General features: G+C 41.2%; 1 protein-coding gene across 3 annotated transcripts in view; it reads left to right on the top strand.

Moving 5' to 3' along the window:
• Positions 1 to 3,569: 3,569 nt before the first annotated feature.
• Positions 3,570 to 26,524, top strand: part of CCNC (cyclin C) — a 29,262-nt gene continuing 6,307 nt past the window's right edge. For 2 of the 3 annotated variants that reach the window (XM_049771341.1, XM_049771340.1), the window contains exons 1-9: positions 3,654 to 3,795; positions 12,111 to 12,217; positions 15,142 to 15,226; positions 15,374 to 15,443; positions 15,645 to 15,696; positions 17,988 to 18,043; positions 19,849 to 19,884; positions 20,722 to 20,813; positions 22,314 to 22,381. In XM_049771341.1, the coding sequence (XP_049627298.1) occupies positions 3,764 to 3,795; positions 12,111 to 12,217; positions 15,142 to 15,226; positions 15,374 to 15,443; positions 15,645 to 15,696; positions 17,988 to 18,043; positions 19,849 to 19,884; positions 20,722 to 20,813; positions 22,314 to 22,381 (598 nt within the window). In that variant the 5' untranslated portion in view covers positions 3,654 to 3,763. Of the gene's footprint in view, positions 3,796 to 12,110; positions 12,218 to 15,141; positions 15,227 to 15,373; positions 15,444 to 15,644; positions 15,697 to 17,987; positions 18,044 to 19,848; positions 19,885 to 20,721; positions 20,814 to 22,313; positions 22,382 to 26,524 lie in introns of all 3 variants that reach the window. The other variant, XM_049771342.1, reaches the window with a different exon arrangement.

The raw sequence follows: 26,524 nt of genomic DNA, 5'->3' as shown, positions 1-26,524 counted from the left end.
TCTTGCTCCATTTAATTTTGTCTCTGTCACTAGACTAATATTCTATTTCAGACCTTGTGGAAGAGTTTGCAATTTTCACCCAGAGAGGATGAATTAGCAGAGATTTTAAGAAAACTTGGAAGTGAACTAGAATCTTCATGTTAATTGTAAAAAGCCTTTGCAGTTTTCTACTGCCACTGGACAAAAGGACCACCAGAGCAGCTAAAATGACCAAGTCAAATATTCATCAGCAAATATCCTGGGTTTTTAATTTGCTTTTTGTTGTTGTTGTTGTTGTTGTTGTTTTTCGGGACACACCCATTTGATGCTCAGGGGTTACTCCTGGCTAAGCGCTCAGAAATTGCCCCTGGCTTGGGAGGACTATATGGGACGCCGGGGGATTGAACCATGGTCCTTCCTTGGCTAGGGCTTGCAAGGTAGACACCTTACCTCTAGCGCCACCTTGTCGGCCCGGGTTTTTAATTTGCATTTCCTTACACCTAGAAAGATTTTTGCCACAGAGATCTGGTCTTCTGAGATGAAAAATTAGCATTTTTTGTTTAGTCAGACATTAGCAATTACTATATGCCTCTTAAAGACATGTTTTGTTACTTTATGTCAAAATAAGTTTTTGTTTAAAGAACTGTGTTTTGTTACCTTAAATAATTACAATTTTTCAATATTAAGAGCCTGCCTGTTCCAGCTGAAGTAAGTTTGATATCCATCAGCCTGCAACCCATCCTTTCTAAAAACATGCTTCCCTCAGGGCAGGGCAGGGCAGGGACAAAAAAAAAAATGCTTCCCTCTTCTATAAAAACTGCTTCTTGTAACCACACAAGACATTTGAGATCAATCCTCCATCCTTACTGCTGCTGTATAAACCTGCTTTTCTCAATAAATTCCCTTTATTGAGGGGTGTGTGTGTTGGTGTGTGTGTGTGTGTGTGTGTGTGTGTGTGTGTGTGCACATGTCTTCAGTAGTAACATCTGATTTAAAAAGTTCTGCTACATGCAAGTCAAGCATCTTACCTCCTGTATTATTACATCTGGTCCTCAATCAACTCTTATATCTGTATAATGTCCTTCAAGTGGTGATTATTTTATGATGCTAAAAGAAATCATAACAAATTAGCACAGCCCTGAGATTCACCAATCTGCTGTGAACTTTTAGATGATTTACCAGAACTGTTACATAAAAATGTTCTCTGTCTGCAATCTGATTTCTGCTTCTTAACCAAAATACCAAAGCATCCAATGCAAGGCAGCTAGCTCCTAATGAGTGAGGTTTGCTGGGGACCTGAAACCTGAAACTCATCATTAGTTGACATGGAACAACAGCATATATCTGAATCACTGTTAAAAAAAAAATGGGGGTGGTGGTCCTGGGATCATATCCAGTGGTGCTCAGGGCTTATTCTTGGCTCTGTATTCAGAGATCACTCCCAGAACTCAGTGGACCACATGTGTTAGGGGAATCAAATCCTGTCCACTGCATTCCAGGCAAAACACCTTCTCGATATACAGTTTAGTATATTATTTCAAAATCACAATTTTGAACGAATTGAAGACAAGTTATCTAAGCATTCTGCCATTAACAATTTCAGGTGGGCTCAATATTTTGTTTCTTTTTGGACCATCTCTGGTGATGTTCATGAATCACTCTTGGAGGTATTTGAGAGATTGTATGGGATTCTGGGTCTGAGGGGTGCAAGACAAGCAACCTATTTCTCCAGTCCTCAATTACTTTTTTTAACTTTTCTTTTTTTATTGGTTTTTGGGCCACACCCCAAAACATCAGGGGTTACTCCTGGCTGTGCACTCAGAAATCGCTCCTGGCAGACTCGGGGGACCATATGGGGTGCGAGGACTAGAACCAGGGTAGGTCCTGTGCAAGGCAAATGCCCTACTTACTGTGCTATCACTTTAACTCCAGCCTAGATTATTTAGAAAAATAATTTTACACGATGCAATGACACATTAATAGTAGAAATAGAAAACAAACATATGGTCTCATAAAATTGAATTAGTATATTTTGAGTTATACTTTTAGTTGGTATATATCTACAGACGGAATAAAGTGGACACACTTAAGCTGTTCTTCAAAAGTGGAGGCTCTCTGACATTAAGAAACTTAATTGCTGGGGCCGGAGAGATAGCATGGAGGTAGGGCATTAGCCTTGCATGCAGAAGGGCAGTGGTTCGAATTCCAACATCCCATATGGTCCCCTGAGCCTGCCAGGAGCGATTTCTGAGCATAGAGCCAGGAGTAATCCCTGCCGGGTTTGACACCCCCCCCCCCAACTAACACTATTGCTCCAAAAGTTTGAGTCTAACTTCAAAAGAATTCCATCAGAACTACTGATTTGGCTTGAGGCCAGAGGGATAAGCCAGTAGCGGGTAAGGCCTTGCCTTGCACACGAGCGACCCCCGGGTTGGACCCTTGCCATTCCATATGGCCATCCGAGCACCAACAAGCAGGCCTGATTCCTGAACTCTGAATAATCCCTGAGCATTGCTGGGTGTAATCTACAAACACAATCCAACCCAAACAAACAAAAAATAAGCAAACAAAACATCAAAAAATAAAACTTCACACCGAACTTCCCCACACAGGTGCACACACATACAGATACATGGATATACACACAGATACATGGGTGCACAGATACATGGGTGCAGAGATACATGGCAGCACACACATACATGGATATACAGGGATACATAGTTTCACAGAGATACATAGGTGCACAGATACATGGATGTGCACACACATAGGACATGCAAACATGCACAGACGTGCATTAACCAGACACACCATCACCAACAAAAAATAAATAAATAAATAAATAAATAAATAAACTTCATAGGGTTTCTTCAGAGGTCTTGGCAGAATTTTGAGATCAGAACAGTCTTCGTCTTGCCAATTGCAGGAGAAAAATAAAAAACACTTTAGTCAGTAAATCTAACATAATGTCGTGGTACCGATTGGGAAGCCTGTCAAATGAAATGAACTCCTCAGAGGACGGTTCCCAGACCCTCTAGCAGGGGTCCTCAAACTTTTTAAACAGGGGGCCAGTTCACTGTCCCTCAGATCATTGGAGGGTCTGACTATAGTAAAAACAAAACTTATTAACGAATTCTTTTTTTTTTTTTTTTTTTGTGGTTTTTGGGTCACACCCGGCAGTGCTCAGGGGTTACTCCTGGCTCCATGCTCAGAAATTGCTCCTGGCAGGCACGGGGGACCATATGGGACGCTGGGATTCGAACCGATGACCTCTTGCATGAAAGGCAAACGCCTTACCTCCATGCTATCTCTCCGGCCCCTATTAACGAATTCTTATGCACACTGCATATATCTTATTTTGCAATGAAGAAACAAAACAGATACAAATACAATATGTGGCCCGCGGGCCATAGTTTGAGGACCCCTGCTAGAGATAGATGCTACACATTCTCTAGACATCCAACTCAGCCTGAACTCGGATGCTACAAGCTACCCATTGGCGCGAAGCTCTCGCGACAACCTTCGTTGAGCATCGTTTCCGCTCGGTCTGTCCGGGCCGGAACCTTATTCGCTCGGAACGGACAGACACAGCGGATGCGTTTGCCGGCCGGGCCGGGGAGAACGGGGCTCCGTTGTCTTCCTCTCCCGAGCTCTGGGGTGGAGCTGGGCCGAGCCGGCGGAGAGAGCGGGGAGCGCGGCTGCGGCGGACGGGCCGGGTCTATGGTCGCTCGGCGGGCCGCTCCACCGGCGGGCGCTTTTCTACCGGGCCGAGCTGCGTTCCATGGCAGGGAACTTCTGGCAGAGCTCCCACTAGTAAGTGGCCCGGCAGCCGGCGCGGGGCGGCTCCTGGGGCCGGGGCGATGCGCACGGGGCCTGCAGCGCCCCTCGTCGGCTCGGGTCCTTGTCCCCGGCGCAGAGCTGAGCGCCTCTGGGCTCGGGGCGGCCCCGGGACGCGCTTTCAAGTCCCGGGCTGGATGCGCGTGGGAAGATCGGCGGGCGCGTCGCGGCCGGAGCGGTGGCGCTGGGCGGAAGGCGCTAGGACGGACCAGACCGCGGTTCGATCCCCGGCGTCCCAGAGGGTCCGCCGAGCCAGGAGCGATTTCTGAGCGCAGAGCCAGGAGGAACCCCTGAGCGTCGCCCCTAAGAAACTAAACAAAACAACCACAAAATGATCGTTGGGTGCAGTGCGGAAGAAAGGGGCTTCGGCTCGAAATCTAGGGTTCGAATTACCTAGGAAAGGGAAAGGGGTGACGGATGGGGTGAAGGGGGTCTGCGGGTGAAGGCTTGGGCTCAGGTCAGGAGACAGTGACGCAGTTCTGAGTAGGAATGCTGGTCTTCTTCTGTGATTCGCTTGTAACCTGGAATGTAAGTGTATTAGCATCCTAGTCTTCCTTGCTCTTTCTTTCCTTTTTTTTTAAGCTGTTTCCATGTCTTTTTTAAAAAATGATATCTCTAACACCAGGATTGCAAACATGATTATTTATGTTATTTTTAAACAAAAAAATAATATCTTTATTTAAGCACCATGATTACAAATATGATTGTAGTTGGGTTCACCAGTGCAACATTCCCACCACCCATGTCCCCCATTTGCTCTTCTTTATTTTTGGAGATGGGGCTCATTCACGTTCTGTCTTGAATGTGCAACATCGGAAGATGAGGCTTGTTTTGTTACTATAATTACTTCCTACAGGCAAGTTTGAGACTTTTACTTTTTGTAAATTCTATGTTAAGAATTGCTTTAAAAAAATAAAGTAGGGGCCCCGGAGAGATAGCACAGCGGTGTTTGCCTTGCAAGCAGTCGATCCAGGACCTAAGGTGGTTGGTTCGAATCCCGGTGTCCCATATGGTCCCCGTGCCTGCCAGGAGCTATTTCTGAGTAAACAGCAAGGAGTAACCCCTGAGCACCGCTGGATATGGCCCAAAAACCAAAAAATAAAATAAAATAAAATAAAAATATAAGGATCAATAAAGTAGGAACCTTTTGTTTTAAATGAAGATTTTAGAAATGATAAAAAGGGATCAGACAACAATCTAGACCACTTATACTAGCAGCCCGTGGGGGGGAGGCAAAAGAGGGGGATATGGGATGCATGCCGGGAATAGGGGGGGGGAATAAGGAGGACAACATTGGTGGTGGGAATGCCCCTGATTCAATGTCACTATGTACCTAAAATGTTACTATGAAAGATAATTTAATCCGCTGTGGTAAAAATAAAAATTATTTTTAAAAAGGGGGATCAGAGATAAAGTACACAGGTAAGGCTTTTGCCTTTATACAGCTAATCCAGGTTTAATCCCTAGCTGTGGATATGTACTGTATTTTCCGGCGTATAAGACGACCCCCTAATTTTGCAGTTAAAACATAGGTTTAGGCCTATATTCGCTGTATCAGACAGAACGTTCTGTGCTGCAACAGTATGTACCACAGTGAGCTAATCACAACAAGCACAGGTTCAGAGGTTCTACTGTAATAGACTTCCTCTCTAACTCTAGCCAAGCTGAGCAGGCTTTTGACAGTGTAGATTCGGGTCCAGAACATTGTCTAATTTGCATGCATAAAAAGCCTGCTTGGATTGCTGAGATAGAGAGGCGGTCAGAGCAGCCTTGCAGTGATTGGTCCCTTATCATAGGAAACTTTTCTGGCAATTCCCTGGTGGCATCAGTTAATCTCCCCCACTACATGAACCAAACAACACCCCATCCTCGGACCCTAGCACTGAACCACCACCACGGTTAGCTGGATTTTGCCAGAAGTGGCCCCCAGATCTCCTGAGTACTGTTTGGGAGCCCCCAAGAAAGAGATTTGGAAACTCTGCAGCCTGGTATTTTTTTGTTTCGTTTAGTGGCATGTTGAAACATTTTTCTGGATATACTCAGCATATAAGATGACCCCCGTCTTATTTTTGGTTGACTTTTTTTTGTTTCAAAAGTCGTCTTATATGCCGGAAAATACGGTATATGGTTCCCAAAATCCCACCAGGATTAAGCCCTGAGTACTTCAGGTCTGCCCTACACTCCGCAAAAAAGATTAAAAAGAATAGTGGGCCAAAGAGATAGGACAGTGCAGTGTGTAGGGTGTTTGCTTTGCTTGCAACTGACCCGGATTCCAACCCAGCATCCCAAAGGGTACTCCGAGCATTATCAGTTGTGATCCCTGAGTGCAGTCAGGAGTAAGCCCTAAGCATCGCTGTGTATGCCCCCCTCCAAATAAAATAGCTTCATTTTATTTTATTTTTTATTCTTTTTATTAAATATATTTTTATTTAAGTAACATGGTCATATTTGGGTTACAGTCATAACCAGAACACCCCAGTGCACCAGTGTTCACCAGTGCAACATTACCCCCTCCCCCCTTCCCATCCCCTGCCTGTGTTCGAGACAGGCATTCTACTACAGTAATTTGTTTTTAAGTTCAGTAAGTTGTATTTTTTTTCCTTAAAGGATAAGAGTAAAAGAATATAGTAAAGGTGTGATAGTGGCAATCGCCAATGTTTGCATAGGTCCAGAAAAATGGAGAAAATGGAAAAAAAAATCCTTGACCTGATTACAAAAAGGCCTCACCCCAGAAGTTTATTGGCATAAGACAGACTCTGGGTTCCAGGCATACCAGTCTATCCAACTCCAGTCATTCTCAAGGTCCCGGTGAAACTTTTTCACACTTTAGCTATTGTTGGTATCAGATTCTTATATTTAAAGACTCTGGATTCTGTGCATTTCTTTCATCAATGTCAGGCTGATGTGGAGCATCCTCTAGTTTCAGCATATCATTAAATGCGGAGCGAGCTGCCCTGCATGCAGACTGTTGCTGAGTCGCCTAGGTGTTGGGAGCACTCTTTGGAGTAAGTCAATGCCAAAGCAGTGGTAGGTCTTCTCTGGTAGAGGCTTGGATCCTGGTAATGTTAAAGACAATTGTGGTTGTTTCCATAGATGGTATCCGTTGTTCAGGTGTGTGTGGGCAATGCCCATTCTTCTGAGGCCTGAGCCAAATCATTGTGCCAATGTTCAGGGTAAAAGGCCTAATTACATTACCAAATTTGTGTTCCCATCTCTATTAGATAAGAACTTGTTTGCATATGAAATAGCTTCATTTTAAATGATGATAAATATATTTTAAAATTAAATTTGGGGGGGCCGGGCGGTGGCGCTGGAGGTAAGGTGCCTGCCTTGCCTGCGCTAGCCTAGGACGGACCGCGGTTCGATCCCCCGGCGTCCCATATGGTCCCCCAAGAAGCCAGGAGCAACTTCTGAGCACATAGCCAGGAGTAACCCCTGAGCATCACAGGGTGTGGCCCAAAAACCAAAAAAAAAAAAAAAAATTAAATTAAATTTGGGGCCGGAGAGATAGCATGGAGGTAGGGCATTTGCCTTGCGTGCAGAAGTATAGTGGTTTGAATCCTAGCATTCTATACGGTCCCCCAAGCTTGCCAGAAGCAATTTCTGAGTGTAGAACCAGGAGTAACCCCTGAGCACTGCCAGGTGTGACCCAAAAACCCAAAAATAATAATAATAAAATTAAATTTACAACAGCAGTAATAAAACATACAGGACTACAATTCTTACATAAAGGAGGAATTTTTTTTTTTTTTTTTTTGGTTTTTGGGCCACACCTAGCGGTGCTCAGGGGTTACTCCTGGCTGTCTGCTCAGAAATAGCTCCTGGCAGGCACGGGGGACCATATGGGACGCTGGGATTCGAACCAACCACCTTTGGTCCTGGATTGGCTGCTTGCAAGGCAAATGCCGCTGTGCTATTTCTCCGGGCCCAGGAGGAATTTTTTTATTCTCTAATCAGTCTCAAACTCGCGGGCCATTTGCGGCCCTCTGTACAACATTTTGTGACCCTGCCCTAAAGGAATCTTTTTTTTGTTTTGTTTTGTTTTAGTTGTTTGGGTCACACCCCCCAATGTTCAAGGCTTACTACTGACTTTGCACTCAAGGATCACCCTGACTTTGCCTCTTGCGGCCCCCAAGTAAATTGAGTTTGAGACCCCTGCATGGATATTAAAGTTTTTAACAAATATTCTAGTATCATTAAGATATTTTATTTTACTGGAACATTTTTTTGTTTTCTTTTTTGGTTACTAATGACTGATATAAGTTGAATAGTTTTTTTTTTTTTTTGAAGGAAGGAGGAAGGGAAGGAAGGAAGGAGAGAAGGAGGGAGGGAAGGAGAGAAGGAGGGAGGGAAGGAGGGAAGGAAGGAGAGAAGGAGGGAGGGAGGGAGGGAAGGAGGGAAGGAAGGAGAGGAGGGAGGGAGGGAAGGAAGTCGATCAGTTTGTGGTGGTTGTATATAGTTGTACATGCATATGGCAGGCAGGTCACACTTCTTGTTGTGGTGCTGAGAATATACTTTTTACTGCACATTCTGACTGTAGGGGGTTGCTAGTGCCCCACACTTATTTAGTTGAAGCATTCACATATTTTGGGCTTTGTTCTGAGGATTGCACACTTTGACATGAGGTATCCTAAACAACATAGCCACTGTGACTGCATTTGCTTCATGGGAATAGATAGTACTGGGGATTGAATTCATGGTTTCACACTTAGATGGCATGTGCTTTGGGCCCTGAGTCATCCCATGACACCTATTTAATGCAGTACCCCAAATTTTGAATAGATTTCACTTTGGAGAGCTTGATGTGATTATAAAGTTTAAATTTGAAAATAACGATGATAAAATAATCAGAAAAGTTCTGAAGATTAGTAGTAAGGGGTTGTTATTCCCACAGTTAATTTTATGTAAACTTTAATTTTTACAGTTTTTTTTGAGCTACATGTAGCTTAGGGGCTACCATTGTCACTGTGATCAATAGGCACTTCTATTGAAGCAGACTTGGCTACATGTAAAGCAAGGATCATGATCTCTATACTGTGTCTCCAGACCCAAAGCATGTATATTTTTAAATTGCAGGGCATCGGTGGTGCTAAGGATTGAACTGATATTTGCAGGGAAAGTGTCTCAACCCCTATCTCTTGGGACCTTATTTAAACTTTAAAATACCAAATTATTGGGTAAGGAATGTGCCGTATTTTCATACCATAAGATGCAGGTCCCCCCCCCCCAAAGTGTGTCTTATGGAGCGAATGCCACCTAGAGCTAAAGCCTAAGTGCAGGGGAGGAGACCATCTAAAAACTGTGTGTGTCTTATAGAGCGAAAAATATGGTAGATAGTGATAGAGTAGAAATATGTATGAATGAGCCTCTGGCTCCCATTCTTTGCACATAGAAAGAGGAGAATAGGGAAGGGATGGAGAGACAAATACAGAAAAGATTCAAATACAGAATTATAATTTAAATGATTCTTTGGAGATTATTATCCAAACATTTGGATTAACTGTCTGACAGAACCTTTAGATAGATCCCTGTTTCATACCTGGTTCCAGAACAGATTTCAGATGAGTCACAAATTGAAAAAGGAGGGACCTTTTAAGGGTATTCAAAAATGAACAAATATTGGAGTGGTTTTTTTTTTTTTATCATTTTGTGGCAAGAAATTCCTGTCGTGGAAAAATCATGATATCAAGGTAATTATGGGAAGATATGCATGTGTGATATGTGTGTTTTACAAATAAATATTGAAAGATCATGCTAAACCTGGGAAATGTTTTAGTATTTGTTCCAAATGGTTATCCATGGTAGACAAGGTTTTGGGGCCACTCTGGTGATACTCAGCGCTTACTCCTAAATCTGCACTCAGGAATTACACCTGGTAATTCCACAAGAGGCCAGTTGGGATGCGGAGATTAAATTTGAGTTGGCTGTGTACTAGGGAAGTAAGTGACCTACCTGCTGTACTATTTCTTCGACTCAGACAAATTTTAGCTTAGAAATGTTTTTAATTTATGTGTTCAGGCCACATCAAAAGATACTAGGGATGAACCTAAGCCTCCTGTGTTTTGAGCTTTCTCCCCAGCCCATAAAAAAACAAAATCGCATTAGAAAAACAGTCATTTTAGAATTACAGTATTTTCCCATATGTTTATTATAAATATGGGGTATGAGGGGCCGGAGATATAGCATGGAGGTAAGGCATTTGCCTTTCATGTAGAAGGATGGAGGCTTGAATCCCAGCATCTGATATGGTCCCCCGTGCCTTCCAGGGGCGATTTCTGAGCATAGAGCCAGGAGTAACCCCTGAGCACTACTGGGTGTGACCCAAAAACTAAAAACAAAAAAAACCAAAATAAATAAAATAAATAAATATGGGGTATGAGTATATGGAATGAAAACAATGGTCAAGTTACCAAAGAGAAGCTGAAAACATGCTGGAGTATATTCATTGCATGATGGAGCCCTAGGTTCAATACCTAGCACCACATGTTCTCCTAACCAATGTGTGAGTAGTACAGAAAAATAAAATAATCTACAAATTTTCCAAAGAGACTAATTCATTGATTTTTTTTTTCTGTGGAATATGTGGGGTTGGGGCCACCCTCCCCATGGTGCTCAGGGACCATTTGTAGTGTTCTGTATTTGAACCAGTTTGTAGTCCACACAACTGCTTTCAAGGCAGATGCATTACCTCCTGTACCATTTGGCCCCACCATTATTTCTGTATTCTAAATATATTATTAGTAAATATACAAAAATAAATTACAGATAATCCTTGAAATCATGTGTGAAAATTATAATCAAAGCTATAATGGGGCTATAATGGAGTGATAGCATAGTAGTAGGGTATTTGTCTTGCATGTGACCAATCTGGGAGGGACCTGGATCTATTTCCAGCATCTCATATGGTCCCCAAGCCTGCCAGGATCAATTTCTGAGTCCAGAGCCAGGAGCAACCCCTGAGCACTGCTGGGTATGGCCCAAAAACCAATCAACCAAGAAATAAATAAACAATAAAAATAAAATTTTCTTTAAGAAAACTATTAAAGCTTTATTATAAATCTCTTCATAATACTATGTAACAGTTGAAAAGATACTTAGTGACAGATTTTTTTTTTTTTTTAATTTTTTGGCTACACCTGCTGGTGCTTAGTGGCTTACTCCTAGCTTTGCACTCAGAAATCACTCCTGGCAGGGCTCAAGTAAATGTATGTGCCTCTAAGAATTGAACCTGGGTCTGTTGCACTTCTGATGCCTTGCCTACCCACGGTACTCTCTTCAGTTCATAGCAACACAGTGCTTGACCGATAACTATTAGTATGTGACAGGGATAGCAGAAAGGGAATGACCTCCAGGGAGCAATGACCCAGAGTACTGAGTTGGAAATAAATAGCTCCTGAACACTATTGGGTATCACTCAACAGTAGCACTACTCCCATCTGTCCTCCCCCCACCAATATAAAGTTGTAGAAATGATTTTTTGGGAGGGTTGTGTCAATGTCATAGCTCATTAAAAATATTGAAATTCAGGGGCCTGTTGTGAATGCACAACAGGTGGAATGCTTGCCTTCATATAGACAACTCAGGTATGGAGACAGTTATTACAGGTATAATAAGTTATGAAACAACTTTTAATGACAAAACTATGCAGCTTGCTAATTATAAAGTGCATCATTTTGTTTGTTTGTTTTTGGGTTTTGAGTCACTCCCAGTGACAGCGCTCAGGGGTTACTGCCTCTGCACTCAGAAATCACTATTGGCAGGCTCCAGGGGACCACATAGGATGCTGGGAATCAAACCAGAGTTCTTCCGGGATTGGTGCATGAAAGGCAAACATCCTACCACTGTGCTATCGCTCCAGGCCCCCTATAAGATGCATCTTTATAGCAATAATCAATTAAATAGAGTATGATCTAGAGCGAATCAGAAAGACCATAATGAGGGAAATGATTAGAACAGAATTTGTTTTTTCAGGGGACAAAATGATAGCACACATTTTTTCATATGTCCAACCTGGGTTCAATCCCCTTGTCCCATATGTTCCCCAAGCCTGCCAGCAGTAATGGCTGAGTGCAGAACCAGGAGTAATGCCTGAGTACCACCAAGTGTGACCCCCAAAAAATAGTTTGTTTTTTCAGGTTCATTTATATTTATGAAATAATTTTCACTACCAGTTTCAAGAAATGTGAAAGTACTTTGAAGGTTTCTTGTAATGTTTTTATTTCTCAAAGTTAACACATAGAATGGCTTTGTAAATTCATTTTTATAGCATATCTTAATGTCTTTGTTTCTAGTTTACAATGGATTTTGGATAAACAAGATTTGTTGAAGGAACGCCAAAAGGATTTAAAATTTCTCTCAGAAGAAGAATATTGGAAATTACAAATATTTTTTACAAATGGTAAGCTTTTTAAAAGTTGACTGAAATGGTAGTATTGGCTACTTATGAGTTGAGGAAATTTTTTTTTGTAATTTGTGATGACTTATTTTAGTCTTTTAATTTTTTTTATACTTATATATTCATTGAAAACTATTCAGGCACTGAAGACATAGTACACAGATAGGGCACTTGCTTTGCACATGCTGACTTGGATTCATTCCTTGGTACCACATATGATTCTCTGATTCCCACCAGGAGTGATTATTGAGCACTTCTGGGTGTGGCCCCAAAATATAAATGTAAAGACTTACTCAGTTTCTTTTTAATGTTTTTTTGGGTTTTCTTGACATTTGATCAAGGTTCATTTAAATTTACTTGGGGTGGAGCGATAGCACAGCAGGTTGGTATTTGTCTTGTATTTGTCTGACCTGGATTCAATCCCCAGCATCCCTGAGCCTGCCAGGATTAATTTCTGGGTGCAGAGTCAGGAATAATCCCTGACTGCCTCTGGGTTGGCCCAAAACAACAAATAGTACTTTCCCTCCTCTAGAACCAGTTCTTGTTTTTTTTGTTTGTTTGTTGGGTTGGTTGTTTGGTTTTGGTTTTGGTTTTGGTTTTTGGGCCACACCCAGTGATGCTCAGGGGTTACTCCTGGCTATGAGCTCAGAAATTGCTCCTGGCTTGGAGGACCATATGGAATGCCTGGGGATCAAACCGCGGTCCATCCTAGGCTAATATGGGCAAGGCAGACGCCTTACCACTTGCACCACTGCTCTGGCCCCTGTTCTTGTTCTTATTTTATGTTTTTATCGGTATCAGAGTTATGAATTTATTGACATTTCCTTTATAGCAAAGTAAAATGGTTTTACTTAGGGAAGTAGGAGAGGGAATAGGCAAGACACACATTCAAGAAAGAATATGACCTCCACAGGGGAGAAAACAGAACATAAATTATACAATAGAGGAAAAGGAAGTAATTATACATGTCTGTACATGTCAGGTTGAGGAATGTGCTAAAATCCTTATTCTTTGAATGATTTAAATAAAGTCTTGTGACTTTTAAATCTTAAAGACACACAAGGCAGTTTTACTGAAGAGGTCATCAGTCAGGTATTGAGAGATAGGATAGCAAATAGGGCACTTGCCTTTCTCTCAGCTGATCTGAGTTCAGTTTCCAGCATTCTATATGGTTCTTCAAGCGCTGCCAAGAGTAATTCCTGAATGTAGAGCCAAGAGTAACCCCTGAGAATAACCAAATATCTCCATCGCCCCCCAAAAAAGTGTTCATCAGTCTAAGTTTTATAATGTACTAAACTAAATTTAAGATTGTGAAGATTCATTATGGATTTTTAAAATATTCTAAAGATAATATTAAAAGAAAATAATAAAAAAAATACGTTGGGGCCGGAGTGGTGGTGCCAAGCAAGTGGTAAGGCATCTGCCTTGCTGTCACTAGCCTAGGACGAATCGCAGTTCAATCCCCTGGCCTATATGGTCCCCCAAGCCAGAGCGATTTCTGAGAGCATAGCTAGGAGTAACCCCTGAGCATCACCGGTGTGGCCCCAAAACAAAACTAAATGGTAGTCCAAGGATAATGTTTGCCAGTCAATTTCTATTGTTTGAAATTACCAATTACCAATTGTTTGGAAGGGGAAGTTGTGCCATGTCTGGTGGTACTCAGGCATTACTCTTGGCTCTTTACTCAGAAATTAATCCTGGGGCCAGAGAGATAGCATGGAGGTAAGGCGTTTGCCTTTCATGCAGAAGGATGGTGATTCGAATCCCAGCATCCTATATGGGCCCCTGTGCCTGCCAGGGGCGATTTCTGAGCATAGAGCCAGGAGTAACCCCTGAGCACTGCTGGGTGTGACCCAAACCCCCCTCCAAATTAATCCTGCCAGGCTCTGGGGACCACATGGAATGTCAGGGATCAAACCCTAGTTGGCTACTTTTAAGGCAAACACGAACCCACTGTGCTATTGCTCCAGTCCAGTGCCAGCCAGTTTCTTAAGTTTTTTGGGTTTTGAACCGTACCTGGTGTTGCTCAAGGGTTACTCCTAGCTCTGTACTCAGGAATTATTCCTGTCAGTGCTCAGTGAACCACAAGGGATGCTGGGGATCAAACCTTACTTGGCAGGCTGGCATTAGCACAGCAGTAGGGCATTTGCTTTGCACGCAGCCAACACAGGATGGACCCCGGTTCGAATCCCGACTGCCAGGAGCAACTTCTGAGCACAGAGCCGAGAGTAATTCCTAAGTGCCACCAGGTATGACCCCAAAACAAAACAAACCTTACTTGGCTGCGTGTAAGACAAGCACCCTCCCCACTGTCCTCACTGCAGCCTCCACTTACCAATATTTTTTTGTTTGTTTGTTTATTTTGGGGGACCATACTTAGTGGCGCTCAGGGGTTACTCCTGACTGTGCACTCAGAAATCATTGCTGGCGGGCCCGGAGAGATAGCACAGTGGTGTTTGCCTTGCAAGCAGCCGATCCAGGACCAAAGGTGATTGGTTCGAATCCCGGTGTCCCATATGGTCCCCCGTGCCTGCCAGGAGCTATTTCTGAGCAGATAGCCAGGAGTAACCCCTGAGCACCGCTGGGTGTGGCCCAAAAACCAAAAAAAAAAAAAAAAAAAAGAAAAAAGAAAAAGAAAAAAAAGAAATCACTGCTGGCTTGGGGGACCATATGGGACACCGGGGAATCAAACAGTGGTTCATCTTAGGTCATCTGTGTGCAAGGCAAATGCCCTACCACTGCGCCACCGCTCCGGCCCCTCTTATTAATACTTTTAAACAAATCACTAAATATTCTTTCTTGATTACTATGATTCAAGTAGAGTTTATAGCATTTTTTCTAAGAAGAATGAATATAATCCTGATTAAAACATGGATGTTACTATTCATAAGATTTCTTTAAAACTTTATTAATAATTTTTCTTTTAGTTATACAGGCATTAGGTGAACATCTTAAATTAAGACAACAAGTAATTGCCACTGCTACAGTCTATTTCAAGAGATTCTATGCCAGGTAGGGTTGTTTTATTTGGAGACTACATTATTCTTATTTGATATACTATCTAATGTTGATGAATCATGTCTGGCATGAATGATGCTATTTTTTTCTAGAATTGTTTATTATATAGATGACATTTAACTTTGTTGTATTGTATTTTAGGTATTCTCTGAAAAGTATAGATCCTGTATTAATGGCTCCTACATGTGTGTTTTTAGCATCCAAAGTAGAGGTATGAGATAATTTTATGCTTTTTATCTAAGTAAAGTTAGTCTAGCTTATTGATCTGCTCAAGTTTTATATCGTCAACTTAAAAAGAGTAACAGATCAATGATATATGCAAAATGTGAGAGATGTATATAATATGGAGACTTTTCTAAATTTCTTAGACTTATTGTATTACTGTATCCCTAATCTTATATACTTTCTTTAGGAATTTGGAGTAGTCTCAAATACAAGATTGACTGCTGCTGCTACTTCTGTATGTAAGTAGAAGCAGCATTTGATTTTTTTTTGTTTTTGGTTTTGGTTTTTGGGTCACACCCGGCAGCGCTCAGGGGTTTCTCCTGGCAGGCTCAGGGGACCATATGGGATGCCAGGATTCGAACCACTGTCCTTCTGCATGTAAGGCAAATGCCTTACCTCCATGCTATCTCTTCGTCCCCAAGAAGCAGCATTTGAATTCAGTGCTTCAGTGGCTCTGTTCAGTGGTTCAATGTAGTGCTGTCATTGTCTTCTGGCTGAAATCTGCTATCACAATAATCATAAATATGGTGAAGGAATTTTGGTACTCTGGAGCGGGTATGATATGGTGACGTTAAATTGTCCTAAAATACACAACTTTGTAAAATAATGTAACTTTAATTAAAAAATTAAATACATAAATTTCAAAAGTAATAGGGCTGCTGTGATAAAATAACTTACCTTACTTTGTGACCAATTTGGATTCAATCTCTGGTACCCCCTATAGTACTCTGAGCACCCTCAGTTCAGAACCTGGAGTAAGCCCTTGCCTAAGCACTGCCAGGGTTTTTTCCCCAGCCCCAGCCCCCCCCCCCCAAAAGAAACTTATCCTGATTTTTGTTTGTTTTAAAATTTTTGTCCACACCTGGCTTTGCTCAGGGCTTATTCCTGGCTCTGTGCTCAGGGATCAATCCTGTTAATCAGGGTAACATAGGGTACCGAGGCTGAAACCTGAGTTAGTATCGTGGAAAGCAAATATCCTACCCACTGTATTATCACTTTGGTCCCCTGCTATAAAAACAGAGCATCACCAGGTGTGGCGTCCTCCCCCACCCCCACCCCCCAAAAAAAACGAGCGGAGAAATGGCATGAAGGTAGGCCTTGCATGTAGAAGGATGGTTTTATTAAAATAAATTGTCTATGGGGTAAAGAATATGGCTCAAATAGTAGAGCACTATAAGGCTTTGTGTTCCATGCCTCTCCATTCCCAGCACTCCAAGCACAGACACTACAGAACAATGAGTTATAATTTAATATATAAATTTTATATAATTTAATTATGTTATGTACATATATGTAGGTACAATGGATAAGGTGCTTGCCTTGCATATGGCTAACCCTGATTTGATCCTTGGCTTCCCATATGATGCTCTGCCCCACCAGGGATTATCTCTCAAACAGCCCTGAATAGAGCAAAAAAATAAAGTCACAATAGCAAAATTTTTGATTAGATGGAAGAGCTACTGAAAGTACCAGTTAGAAAAATAAAAATCATTAAATCTCAATGATAACCAGTGTTAACATTTTTATTGTATTGTCCTACCAACATTTATTTACAAATGTATACATATATATTTATCAACATATCAGCAATGGTCCTTCTAAGCTAAATTACTAGAAAAATGATTAGAAACTGTTTATATGACATGGAATACTATGCAACATTATAAAGGACAAAATCATGAAATCTGGGGACTGGAGCTGTGGTGCAAGCAGTAGGGCATTTTCCTTGCACAAGCCAACCTAGGACGAACCTCAGTTCAATTCTCCCCCATCCCATATGGTACCCCAAGCCAGGAGCGATTTCTGAGTGCAGAGCCAGGAGTAACCCCTGAGCACAGCCAGGTGTGACCCAAAAAACAAAACAAAAACAAACAAACAAATCATGAAATCTGCCTTGACATGGATGGAACTAGAGGCTATCAAAAGAAAGGGGATAGATAAGAAATGAGCTCTCTCAGATGTGGGACTAAAAGATATACATCAAAGTAGCAGCAACAGGCCAAACAGTAGAATGGGAACTTTGGTCACATAACTGAGTTTACATGACTTAGGGAGAGATGATAAGGGAGGAGTTTGGGGAACTTTGGAGATAGAAACGGTATTGTAATTGTATATACATGAAGCCATCATTAATAGTTCTGTAAATCATGGTACCTCAAACAATAAAGATACAAAATTAAAATGCAAGTTAGTTGAAATAAAATTTTATTTGTATACACAAAAAACAGTACCATTGTAGAGACAGAAGGATCTTAGAAATGAAAAGCTTAGAAAATAAAAGCTGGTAATTTATTTGTACCCATTCCATTTCTTTTTTTAAGCATGGGAACTATTAAACATGGCCTTGAAACTCCATAATATAGATGAAGGAATCTAAAGTTTTCTGCTATTTCGTCTTTTTTTCTTTATGAAAATTTTTGAGTCTCTTGAGTACTTAATAAAAATGATAATATGTTCTATACTATATTAAAGAAATAATAGCTTGGTTCCTTTGCCATATCCTCATGTTATTTTTTTTTGTTTTCTGCAGTAAAAACACGATTTTCATATGCTTTTCCAAAGGAATTTCCTTACAGGATGAACCATGTAAGTATATTATGTAAAGTAAAACTGCATGTCAAAGTTATATATCATTTTAATAAATATATAAATATCAATATGTCAACATGTATTTATGTCATCGTTATTAATAATAGACTGAGGAGTCTCCTAGAAATGATAGTTTTAAATATGGTAATTTAATTATAAATTTGGGGCCCGGAGAGATAGCACAGCAGCGTTTGCCTTGCAAGCAGCCGATCTAGGACCAAAGGTGGTTGGTTCGAATCCCGGTGTCCCATATGGTTCCCCATGCCTGCCAGGAGCTATTTCTGAGCAGACAGCCAGGAGTAACCCCTGAGCAATGCCGGGTGTGGCCCAAAACCCCCCTCCCCCCAAAATAAATAAATTTAAAGCATAAATTCTTCTGCATTTAAAATACTAACAATGGTTATCAACCTCGGCTGTCTAGTAAAACACCTTAAAGATATTTTAATCTCTGTCAAACCCTCTTCAAGACCAACAAAATTTTTAGGCTGGAGACCCAGACACTGGCTATTTTCTAAAAGTTCTTATCAGGCCAGAGCAATAGCATAGCAGTAGGGCATTTGTCTCGCATGTGGCTGACACTGGACAGACCTGGGTTTGATCCTCCGTGTCCCATATGGTCCACCGAGCCAGGAGCAATTTCTGAGCACATAGCCAGGAGTAATCACTGAGTGTCACCAGTTGTGACCCAAAAACAAAACAAAAATTCTTATGTGATACTTAATATAACTGGGGATTGATAATTAGTAAATTGAACATCTGAAAATTATATTTGAAATTTTACATTATTTTAGAAAATAAGTTTCTGTTGAATCACCTTACAATTCATCTTATTTAAATTATACTGTTTTTTATTTTCAATATTTTCCTTAATTGACTTATAATCACATATTGTATTTGTTGAGTAGAAAGTATTGAAAATTCTGAAATTTATATAGGATACTTTAAATAAAGACAAGTATTAAGAAGCTGGTATAGGGCCCGGAGAGATAGCACAGCGGTGTTTGCCTTGCAAGCAGCCAATCCAGGACCAAAGGTGGTTGGTTCAAATCCCGGTGCCCCATATGGTCCCCCATGCCTGCCAGGAGCTATTTCTGAGCAGACAGCCAGGAGTAACCCCTGAGCACCGCTGGGTGTGGCCCAAAAACCAAAGAAAAAAAAGAAGCTGGTATAAAGCTTTCTTTTCCATAAAAGGATTAAAAGCTTTATAATTACAGTTTTAGTATGCATTGTATGATAATTAAAGTTTTTGTTTTTGTTTTGGTTTTTTTGGTTTTTGGGTCATACCCGGCAGCACTCAGGGGTTATTCCTGGGTCTATGCTCAGAAATCGCTCCTGGCAGGCTGGGGGACATATGAGATGCCAGGATTTGAACCACCTACCGTCTGCATGCAAGGCAAATGCTTTACCTCCATGCTATCTCTCTGGCCCCTAAAGATAAAATTTTTTTTTTTTTTTTTTTTGGTTTTTGGTTTTTGGGCCACACCCAGCAGTGCTCAGGGGTTACTCCTGGCTATCTGCTCAGAAATAGCTCCTGGTAGACACGGGGGACCATATGGGACACCAGGATTCAAACCAACCACCTTAGGTCCTGGATTGGCTGCTTGCAAGGCAAACGCCGCTGTGCTATCTCTCCGGGCCCCTAAAGATAATTTTTATTGCATGTATTCATTCTGATATTTTTCTCATTCATTTAAAATTTTGCACAGATTTGTAAAAAATTACTATAAAGTATAACAAAATTGTTAAATTAAGTAAACTCATCTAATTTAATTTCATGTTTATATATATATTTTTTAAAACAGATACTAGAATGTGAATTCTATCTTTTAGAACTAATGGTAAGTATATTTCTTCTCTAAAATTAATGAAGTAAATTTATTTCATTGAAGTCAGACATGTTTAAAGAAGTCATATATAGGGAGGTATATTTAAAAGCCATCCAAATTTTATTCATGGTGACATAATATATAGTAGCTCATTACCTACTTTTGAAGTCTGCAAAATTTATGTATTTTACTTAGGATGGGAAAATTTTTTTATTCATAGTAATTAGAATTACAAAGCATTCAGGATATTAAACCACTGTAAATTATTAAATACATTGTAAATTGTGTATGTGTATGGTGTTATTTAAGATAGATTATGTCTTTGGGGGACCGGAGAGATATCATGGGAATAGGGCATTTGCCTTGCATGCAGAGGGACTGTGGTTCGAATCTCAGCATCCCATATGGACCCCCAGGCCTACGAGGAGCGATTTCTGAGAGTAGAGCCAAGAGTAAGCCCTGAGCGCCGCCAGGTGTGACCCCCCCCCCCAAAAAAAAAGAAAAGAAAAGAAAAGATTATGTCTTTGGCAGAATTCTGCTCCACTGGGAATTACAAATTTATAGGCTAATAAGAGATTTCAGTGTGTTGCAGATGTGACACTTGTGGATGCTGCCTGACTACCAACCAATTTGCCAAGGTATCTTTTAGAGAAAGCACTGCCTATATTATTACAGTGGAGTTTAGGGCTGTAAGACTGCTTGCTTAAGAGAATAAGAGTGCAGCAAACATGAGTTAAAGTATTTGGAATATAGTTAATGACCAGTTGGATAATGATAGGATTTTGGGGTAATGATAAGGTATTGTGATAAATGTTTTTATACATTCACATTTTTTAAAATTGTTTCTAGGATTGTTGCTTGATAGTGTATCATCCTTATAGACCTTTGCTCCAGTATGTGCAGGACATGGGCCAAGAGGACATGTTGCTTCCCCTTGCGTGGTAATTAGAATAAAAGTTATTCATAGTATTGTATGTTAGTAGCTAGTAAGGTTGATAACTTAATATGAAGTTATGTATTTTTTAATGTAATTACATTAATTTCCCAAACTTATTTTGAACAAAATATCTGCTCTTTAAGTTTTAATGAATGTATTGGTATAAATGTTAAAGTATTAATTGTCTTTAAATCATCTAAGTATTTCCATTAAGTTTTATTCTTATGAAAAACTTTATAGAAAAATTAGTTGAGCCAGAGTGATAGCATAGTGGTAGGGCATTTGCCTTGCACATGGCTGACCCAAGACAGACCCGTGTTTCATCCCCAGCATCCCATATAGTGTCCTGAGCCTGCCAGGATTGGTTTCTGAGCGCAGAGCCAGGGGTAACCCCTGAGTGCCGCTTAGTGTGGCCCAAAAACAAACAAAAGGGGCTGGAGCAGTGCACAGGGTGTAAGGCATCTGCCTTGCGCGTGCTAGCGTAGTATGGACCTCAGTTTGATCCCCCGGCATCTCATATGGTCCCCCAAGCCAGGAGCACATCGCCAGGAGTAACCCCCTGAGTGTTACCAGGTGTGGCCCAAAAACAAAAATAAAAAACAAACAAGAAAACCCCAAAAATTAGTAAAAACAAGTTATGCTTAAAAAAAAAAAATGATGGGGGCTAGAGTGATAACACAGTGGTTAGGCGTTTGCCTTACACATGGCCAACCTGGAATGGACCCAAGTATGATCCCCTGCATTGCATATGGTCCCCCGAGCCTGCCAGGAGTGATTTCTGAGCACAGAACTAGGAGTAACTAGGAGTAACTGTGTGCTGCCCACAAAACAAAACAACAAAAAGCAATTGACAATTTTGCTTTGTGGCCCCAAAAACAACAATAAAAAGCAATTGACAATTTTACTTAAATTTTGTAAAAGTTAGAAATATTTTAATTTATGACATTTAAATATTTAAAATATATTTATTTGCTTTATTCTTTTTGGGAGTGGCATACCTGGCTTTTCTCAAGAGTTACTCCAGGTTAGTCCTGATGGGACTGTTTGGCATACCTGCAAGACAGGTTCCCTAACTTCTGTACCATCTCTCTGGCTCTTTAAGATATATTTAACTGGGGCCGGAGAGATAGCATGGAGGTAAGGCATTTGCCTTTCATGCAGGAGGTCATCGGTTCGAATCCCGGCGTCCCATATGGTCCCCTGTGCCTGCCAGGAGCAATTTCTGAGCCTGGAGCCAGGAATAACCCCTGAGCACTGCCGGGTGTGACCCAAAAACCACAAAAAAAAAAAAAAGATATATTTAACTGTAACTTGAATCACTAAAATATGGTTTTTGTTTTTCATATTTGTATATCCATCATTTTTTCCTTGATATTTTCACCTTTATATTATACAAGCCTTAAATGTGTACAAATATGTGAAATGTTACTCTGAGTGGGAAACATCATTAGCAGGAAGTTCTGCTGTTAAGTAACAATAAAATACACTTTTTTTTTTTTTTCAGGAGGATAGTGAATGATACCTACAGGACTGATCTTTGCCTTCTGTATCCTCCTTTTATGATAGCTTTAGGTATGTAATCTTGGTTTATATAAACCTATTTAAGATGTCTTGAAAGAAATTTTACCCTATTGTACTTTATGTTTTTATATTTCACAAATAGACTGATCTTTGCACATGACATTTCGGTAAAAACTGCAACAGACACAAGTCAGGATTATTTCTCCACCACTTTTTAATAATATAAAATAGTCTAATAGTATACAAATAAAGTATCTAATAGTATCCAGATAGAGTATATTGGGGCAAGATCAGAATTATGTCTGCTTGTTTTGGTTATAACTTATAAAATAATTGGCCTAGGGGCTGGAGCTGGAGCCAGCGGTAGGGCACTTGTCTTGCACGTGGCTGACCCAGGATGGACCTCAGTTTGACCCCGGTTTGATCCCCGGCATCCTATATGGTCCCCCAAGTCAGGAGCAATTTTTGAGTGCATAACCAGGACTAACCACTGAGTGTTACCGGGTGTGGCCCAAAAAACAAACAACAAAAATTGGCCTAGATATTTTGAGCCTAGTTAAGCCCGTAGAGGTTGAGTAAAGCAGCATCTTTGATCTTTAATGCTTTGATTGAGGGAGAAATTAGCTGGCATTCTAATGTAAAAGGTAGGTAGAGTACCATAGTGCTTTTCTGTTTATTATGCAATTGCTAGTTTCTATTCCCTTCTGTTGATACCATCTCTATTCTCTTGGCCTGCCCCCCTTATTTTTTTCTTCAGGCTTATTTTCATTGGTTTCTCTATTTGCATTTTGGTTTTGGAATGGAACCTCTGGTGTTCCCTAGCAGTGCTCAGGGAACCATACCTTACTAGGGATCCAATCTAGGTCTTCCACATATAAAGCATGGGCTTCAGCCCTTCGAGTCATCTTTCTGGACCTCAGTTAACTTATTAATTGTTAATGCTTCAGAGACTTTACTCTCATAGAGTTCCCTGAAGATCTCTGCTTTGGAAGGATGGAGGGAATAGCAGATCATGTGCAACCTATTGCACATCCTTTTCGTTTTACTGAGTAGTTTCATTAAGACCTATGGTTTTTGTTATTTCTTATGTGCTAAAACATGTAAATTTATTGTTGGGGGAGGGACACTTGGCAGTCCTTGGAGTTTGCTTCTGGTAGCGGTTAATAGTTTATACCAGGGCTCAAACCCAGACTCCTATATGCTTCAGTCCTTAGAGCCATCTTTCCCTCTCTAAAAGCATTTAGTGTTTATTTTCTGGGGGTGGGGGGTGGCTTTTTGGGCCATACCTGGTGATGCTCAGGGGTTACTCCTGGCTATGCGCTCAGAAATCGCTCTTGGTTGTTGGGTCATACCTGGTGGCACTCAGGGGTTGCTCCTGGCAGGCATGGGGGACCATATGGATTTGAACCACCATCCATCCTGGGTTGGCTGCATGCAAGGCAAACACCCTACCACTGTGCTATCTCTTCCATGCTGCATTTAGTTTCCTTAACTAAGATTTGGAGAGGTTAGAGTTTAAGGCATTTCTCTTGCATGTAGCCAGTCTCATTTCTATCCCTAGCATCACATATGATCCTCTGAGCACAGAGCCAGTACTCTCTAGGTTTATCCCCCAAACAAACAAACAAAACAAAACAAAAAAATGATCACTTTAAGCAGTTTTGTTTCCTTTCAAATTCTACTGCCTTTTAGATTACTCCACATGCCATTTTATTTTCCCTCAAGTGCATGAGCAGGCCTGAACAATAATCACATTGTTCTAACATAGGCTTCTTTTAATATCTTTGCTCCGTGTTATAGTGCTAGTTACCTTCATTGGAAACCATGTTAGGCTTGTTCATCTCCCATAATAAATAATAAGTACCCTGTACAAAAACTCCTTCCTCACACCTATATTTATTGCAGCACTATTCACAATAGCCAGGCTCTGGAAACAACCAAGATGCCCTTCAACAGACGAATGGCTAAAGAAACTATGGTACATATACACAATGGAATATTATGCAGCCATCAGGAGAGATGAAGTCATGAAATTTTCCTACAGATGGATGTACATGGAATCTATTATGCTGAGTGAAATAAGTCAGAGGGAGAGAGAGAGAGAGAGACGCAGAATAGTCTCACTCATCTATGGGTTTTAAGAAAAATAAAAGTCATTTTTGCAACAGTCCTCAGAGACAATGAGAGGAGAGCTGGAACTTCCAGCTCACTTCATGAAGCTCACCACAAAGAGTGGTGAGTTCAGTTATAGAAATAACTACACAGAGAACTACTATAATCATGTGAATGAATGAGGGAACTGGAAAGCCTCTCTAGAGTACAGGTGGGGGGTGGGTGGGATGGAGGGAGATTTGGGACATTGGTGGTAGGAATGTTGCACTGGTGAAGGGGGTGTTCTTTACATGACTGAAACCTAATCACAATCATATATGTAATCAAGATGTTTAAATAAAGAAGAAAATAAATAATAAGTATATCAATATGGTAATTAATGTCTATTGTCACTTACTTTCATTTGTCCCTTTCATTGTTTCATAGGAATCTTCACATTTCCATGTAGGTTGCCACAGCCATTTTCTTACTGGCTAGTTAGCCTGTCATGTTCCTGCTTTCAACACCAGTAGTGTACAGCTAAACTCTTAGCCAGAGCAATAGCATAGCAGGTAGGGCATATGCCTTGCACGCAACCAACCCGAGTTTGATCCCCAGCATCCCATATGGTCCCTGAGCCTGCCAGGAATAATTTCTGAGTGCAAAGCCAGAGGTAACCTCTGAGCACCCCCATGTGTGGGTCAAAACAAACAAAATCATAGTAGCTCAAAATTATCGAAGAAATTTATTATCAAATTATCAATATCAAAGATAATTTTGATCCCCAAAAATGTTTGGCAGGGGCCGGAGCAGTGGTGCAAGCGGTAAGGTGTCTGCCTTGCCCACTTTAGCCTAGGACGCATGTGGTTTGATCCCCGAGCATCCCATATGGACCCCTAAGCCAGGAGCGATTTCTAAGCGCATAGCCAGGAGTAACCCCTGAGCATCACCAGGTGTGGCCCAAAACCAAAATAAACAACAAAAATAAAAGGAATGTTTTGCATATCTACAGATGGTTTTGGTTATCATGACTCTGGCATCTAATGAGTAAAAAGAAAAAAGCCAGAGAAACTGCTAAGCAGTACTCAAATCTGGTGCTGGAACAGTGGCACAAGCAGTAAGGCGTCTCCCTTGCCCGTGCTAGTCTAGGATGGACTGCGGTTCGACCCTTGGTGTCCCGTATGGTCCCCCAAGCCAGGAGCAACCACTGAGCATCACCGGATGTGGCCCAAAAACCAAGCCAAAACCAAAACAACAACAAAAGCAGTACCCAAGTCAGTCTCAAAAGACTTACACCAAGTTTTTTGTTGTTGTTTTTTCTAATTTGGGGCCACATATTTGGGGATATTGGGGGATGAAGGAGGGAGATGAAATGCTAGAAATTAAATCTGAGATTTCTGCATGCCAGCATGTGATCCAGCCCTTGAACCTTCACCCAGGCTCAGGAATCTTTGGGTGGTGGGGGAATAGGGGATTGTATTACTCCCTGCTGTGTTAAGGGGCTATTCTTTTTATTTTTTCAGTTGAATCACTGATAGTTGTTTATGATTGAGTTTCAGTCTTAAAATATCCAACATCCATCCCTTTATCAGTACACATTTCCTGCTACCTGTTCTTCTCTTCTCTTCTCTTCTCTTCTCTTCTCTTCTCTTCTCTTCTCTTCTCTTCTCTTCTCTTCTCTTCTCTTCTCTTCTTTCTCTCTCCCTCCCTCCCTCCCTCCCTCCCTCCCTCCCTCCCTCCCTCCCTCCCCCCCCTGTGATTTGCAGTAATGTTACTGAGGGGGTATCATCAGAGGCTATTCTTGACTTGGTGCTTAGGCGACTTCATTTGGTTCTGAAGTTGGTTGAATGAGGTTTGACTGTATGCAAGGCATGTATCAAACATCTTTCCAGGATCTTTTTTTTTGGGGGGGGGCGTTGGGTCACACCTAGCAGCACTCAGGGGTTACTCCTGGCTCTGTGCTCAGAAATTGCTCTTGGCAGGCTTGGGGGACTGTATGGGATGCCGGGATTTGAACCACCATCTTTCTGCATGCAGGGCAAGCACACTACCTTCATGCTATATCTCCGGCCCCATCCATGATCATTTTTATGCTCTATTTCT

This window comes from Suncus etruscus, chromosome 4, assembly GCF_024139225.1.
Source record: "Suncus etruscus isolate mSunEtr1 chromosome 4, mSunEtr1.pri.cur, whole genome shotgun sequence".
NCBI classification, from domain to species: domain Eukaryota; kingdom Metazoa; phylum Chordata; class Mammalia; order Eulipotyphla; family Soricidae; genus Suncus; species Suncus etruscus.
This window is presented reverse-complemented; position numbering and strand designations above follow the sequence as displayed.